Genomic DNA, 4,199 nt, shown 5'->3' with positions numbered 1-4,199 from the left:
GAGACTTGGTCTCAAAAAAAAAAAAAAAAAAAAAGTTCTGTCCAGCCTAGACAGTCTAGAGAGACCCTGTCAAGAACGGAAAGAAAGAAAAGAAAGACATGTTCGAATGAATGAACCAGTGAATGAAGGAATGGATTTCAGCTCTGGAGAATTGAGTTTAAGGGGAACAGTATTATATTCCCATCTTGTGGCAACATTTAAGGATGTCCTCAAGATCCAAGCCAGCCTGGAGCGTAGCCCAAGGTGGGGAAGCAGCGCCCAGGCCTCTCCAGACCCAGCCTGCTCCAGGTTTGCGGAGCGCAGCCCGCTGGACCCCGCCTAGACTGAGGCGGTGGCCAAGAGTACGCCAAGGACCGCCAGGTGAACTACAACTCCCAGAAGGCCGCGCGGAAGCGGAGCGTGGGCCAGGGAGGACTTCCGGACGCGAATATCCGGGCCGCGCGGGGAATGGGAGACGTGGGGCAGAGGTAAGTGTAGGTTGAAAGCTGAACGGAGAGGGCGAGAGATGGGGAGTGGGTCTCAAATATAGAGGGGGTAGCAAGGTGGAAGGGACCCTTCCACCTTTTGTGGGCACTCAAGTTCGGACCGCTGGGATCGGCGATTCCCCTCTGGCTACGGCTGGTTTAAATGCTCTCTCCCTGGGCGGGCTTCGGTTGAGTTTGGTCCGCTTTTCCTTTCTGCTCCTCAGGGGAGCATTGTTTTCTTTTCTCGCAGTGACCATGACGAAATTAGCGCAGTGGCTTTGGGGACTGGCGATCCTGGGCTCCACCTGGGCGGCCCTGACTACAGGAGCCTTGGGCCTGGAGCTGCCCTTGTCCTGCCAGGAAGTCCTGTGGCCACTGCCCGCCTACTTGCTGGTGTCCGCCGGCTGCTATGCCCTGGCCACTGTGGGCTATCGTGTGGCCACTTTTCATGACTGCGAGGACGCCGCACGCGAGCTGCAGAGCCAGATACAGGAGGCCCGAGCCGACTTAGCCCGCAGGGGGCTGCGCTTCTGACAGCCTGACCCCATTCTTGTCCGGACAGCCCTTCCTCCCATGCCCCATTAAAGAGCCAGTATTTTCTAACTTCGTTTAGTTTGAGTATGGAAAATGGGTGTTGGGGATTCAGTGTACTAACTGTCGAGAAGTGAATGTGAAAGAACCACCTTCCTGAGGCCATCTCAGCCTGTATTTTGCATCATGCTGGTGTTCCCATTTTTGCTCCCAAGGAGGCAAAGACGCCTTCTCAAGATCTCTCAGGATGGAAATGACATTTCACTTTCTTGGTCCTTTCAGCCCTATAGGAAGTACTTCTTCTTCTTATTATTTTTTTTTCTGAGACAGAGTCTCACTCTGTCGCCCAGGCTGGAGTGCAGTGGGGCGATCTCCGCTCACTGCAAGCTCCGCCTCCCGGGTTCACGCCATTCTCCTGGCTCAGCCTCCTGAGTAGCTGGGACTACAGGCGCCTGCCACCACGCCTGGCTAATTTTTTGTATTTTTAGTAGAGACGGGGTTTCACCGTGTTAGCCAGGATGGTCTTGATCTCCTGGGAAGTCCTGTGGCCACTGCCCGCCTACTTGCTGGTGTCCGCCGGCTGCTATGCCCTGGCCACTGTGGGCTATCGTGTGGCCACTTTTCATGACTGCGAGGACGCCGCACGCGAGCTGCAGAGCCAGATACAGGAGGCCCGAGCCGACTTAGCCCGCAGGGGGCTGCGCTTCTGACAGCCTGACCCCATTCTTGTCCGGACAGCCCTTCCTCCCATGCCCCATTAAAGAGCCAGTATTTTCTAACTTCGTTTAGTTTGAGTATGGAAAATGGGTGTTGGGGATTCAGTGTACTAACTGTCGAGAAGTGAATGTGAAAGAACCACCTTCCTGAGGCCATCTCAGCCTGTATTTTGCATCATGCTGGTGTTCCCATTTTTGCTCCCAAGGAGGCAAAGACGCCTTCTCAAGATCTCTCAGGATGGAAATGACATTTCACTTTCTTGGTCCTTTCAGCCCTATAGGAAGTACTTCTTCTTCTTATTATTTTTTTTTCTGAGACAGAGTCTCACTCTGTCGCCCAGGCTGGAGTGCAGTGGGGCGATCTCCGCTCACTGCAAGCTCCGCCTCCCGGGTTCACGCCATTCTGCTGCCTCAGCCTCCTGAGTAGCTGGGACTACAGGCGCCCGCCACCACGCCTGGCTAATTTTTTGTATTTTTAGTAGAGACGGGGTTTCACCGTGTTAGCCAGGATGGTCTTGATCTCCTGACCTCGTGATCCGCCCGCCTCGGCCTCCCAAAGTGCTGGGATTACAGGCGTGAGCCACCACGCCCGGCCTTTTAAGGCATATTCTAAATATAGCACCCCAACCTCCAAAATTTAAAAAAAAAAAAAAATCTCTAAAAAATAAAGTGATTTCATCTCTTAGGCCCCAACCAATCATCTAAGTAAAGCTCTTTCTTTGGTCCCTTTATCCTCAAAGTCATCTCTTGTTCCCACAACCCACTGCACCTGGGAAGCTGGACAGGAGGCCCAGCTGAAACAAGGAGGTCTCTTTGGTTCAGGCTGGCACTAAGGTGCCCAGTGGTCAGGTGAGCAGCCTCAGGTTTGCAGGAACCAGTAGTTCCTGTCTTGCTCCTGGGGGTACTTCCAGAAAAGCCAGAAGCGGATAAAGCTGGTGACGATTCCTGGAAAGTTGGACACCTGAAATCACAAGAACTGCTATGAGGAGAGGAGCCAGTTTTCTACCTTGCACCCCTGTCACCCCATCCCTGTTGTGCTTACCATGATGTAGGGATCTCTGAGTCGAAACCCATAGAGGCACCAGGAGGCAGAGGTGAGAACGGTAGCAATGGTGAGTGGGTAGGAGAGACATTGGGTTGATTTAGTCTGAATGACCTTAGCCTGTGGGAAAGAATAAAAGACTCTCTTGGCTCAAGCACATTGTAAAGCTTCACTTGCCTAAGAATTTCCTCAAGAAAAAGGTCAGGCACCCTCCCTGATCTGTCACCCAACCTTTCCTGCCTCCCACTCACCCACCTCTACTGCCTTGTCTCCTTCCAGGGTTTGAATCTCCCCTTCCTCGGGACTGTAAGCCATAGTATGTGGCTATGAGAGCCTGACTCATCTCTCCTACCTCATTGGACATCCCCACTCACCAAGTCAGCCAATGGTGAGAGGTACATGCTGATGGTGAAGACACTGCAGAAGAGGCCCAGCTGCTGAAGCCGGGCCTCAGGGTTGGGTACCAGGAGCCAAAAGTAGCCATAACCCAGGAGAAGGACCCCTAGCAGGGTTGCAGTCTGTAGGAGCACAACACGCTGCAGGGGAGAGAGTAGCCTTACTTCCAGACATGCTCTCCGACTTCCCTGCTGGAGTTAATTCATCCTGCCTTCTCCCATGCTCCAGTGGGGAAGCCAAACTGTCTAGGCCTTCAGCACTGCACTGTCACAGCTTCTTTCCCACCAACAACTTGATAGGAAAGTCTTATCCACCTACAACAATGGAGACTTCTAGGGGAGGGAAAGATGTGTTTTTTTCTGTGTGCTTAGCACACACAGTAGGAGCTTAATAAACGCTTGTGTGATTGAGCAGGGAAGCAGAGCTAATCATCTTGTTCTCACCCATGGGTTTTGTCGGAGACAAAACCCCTTTCCCCTTAGCTTGTTGGCAGAAGCCCAGGGCAGGCAGCATAGGCATCTCAGGCTAGGCAGAGCTACCAGCCTTGCCTAAATGGGGGAAATGTGTTAATCTCAGAAGGCTGACTTCATAGAGAAAGGGGACCTGCAAGGCTGAAGGGGCCTTCCTGGAAAGGGTGGCAGTGCCAGCTGTTACAGTCTTCTAGGAAGTAGTGTTTGCCCTGCCAGCGAGGCAGGGCGTGCAGCAGAGAGGTGGGTCCAAGGGAGGGCCTCTACCTTCCGAGGGCAGTAATGCAGATATGCCAAGATATACAGGGTCTGAAGCGCAGCACCCACTGTGTTGACGACGATGAGGATCCCGTCTCCCTTCAAGGCCCCATAACTCAGCCAGCCCAGGTTGCTGCAGGGTGGAGGGGAGGGACATGGCTCAAAGGGTTCAGTGTGAGAGGAGGACCCAAAGGGCCTCTTTCACTTTTTTTTTTTTTCCCCCGTCACCCAGGCTGGAGTGCAGTGGCGCGATCTCGGCTCACTGCAAGCTCTGCCTCCTGGTTTCACGCCATTTCTTCTGCCTCAGCCTCCCAAGTAGCTGGGA

At 53.4% G+C, this 4,199-nt stretch overlaps 2 protein-coding genes across 3 annotated transcripts in view; one reads left to right on the top strand and one right to left on the bottom strand.

Moving 5' to 3' along the window:
- Positions 1 to 4,199, bottom strand: part of SLC50A1 (solute carrier family 50 (sugar efflux transporter), member 1) — an 11,528-nt gene that overhangs the window by 5,351 nt on the left and 1,978 nt on the right. The window contains exons 2-5 of the mRNA XM_011987554.1: positions 3,884 to 4,033; positions 3,128 to 3,289; positions 2,754 to 2,873; positions 2,340 to 2,672 (exon numbers count right to left, since the gene is read on the bottom strand). Of these exons, the coding sequence (XP_011842944.1) occupies positions 2,571 to 2,672; positions 2,754 to 2,873; positions 3,128 to 3,289; positions 3,884 to 4,033 (534 nt within the window). The 3' untranslated portion in view covers positions 2,340 to 2,570. The remainder of the gene's footprint in view (positions 1 to 2,339; positions 2,673 to 2,753; positions 2,874 to 3,127; positions 3,290 to 3,883; positions 4,034 to 4,199) is intronic.
- On the top strand, positions 369 to 1,067 carry DPM3 (dolichyl-phosphate mannosyltransferase polypeptide 3). Of its 2 annotated transcripts, none has more exons than XM_011987466.1 (2): positions 369 to 467; positions 689 to 1,067. In XM_011987466.1, the coding sequence occupies exons 1-2, from the start codon at positions 448 to 450 to the stop codon at positions 996 to 998; spliced, it is 330 nt and encodes a 109-aa protein (XP_011842856.1). In that variant the 5' UTR covers positions 369 to 447; the 3' UTR covers positions 999 to 1,067. The 2 variants fall into 2 exon arrangements, with proteins under 2 accessions (XP_011842856.1, XP_011842857.1); XM_011987467.1 differs by having other exon boundaries at positions 418 to 467; positions 715 to 1,067.

Source organism: Mandrillus leucophaeus, unplaced genomic scaffold (assembly GCF_000951045.1).
Source record: "Mandrillus leucophaeus isolate KB7577 unplaced genomic scaffold, Mleu.le_1.0 Scaffold310, whole genome shotgun sequence".
Lineage (NCBI taxonomy): Eukaryota > Metazoa > Chordata > Mammalia > Primates > Cercopithecidae > Mandrillus > Mandrillus leucophaeus.
This window is presented reverse-complemented; position numbering and strand designations above follow the sequence as displayed.

Coding starts and splice junctions, on each gene's coding strand:
- DPM3 (XM_011987466.1), top strand. CDS start 448: ATGGGAGACGTGGGGCAGAG. Junction 468..688: donor ATGGGAGACGTGGGGCAGAG/GTAAGTGTAGGT, acceptor TCTGCTCCTCAG/GGGAGCATTGTTTTCTTTTC.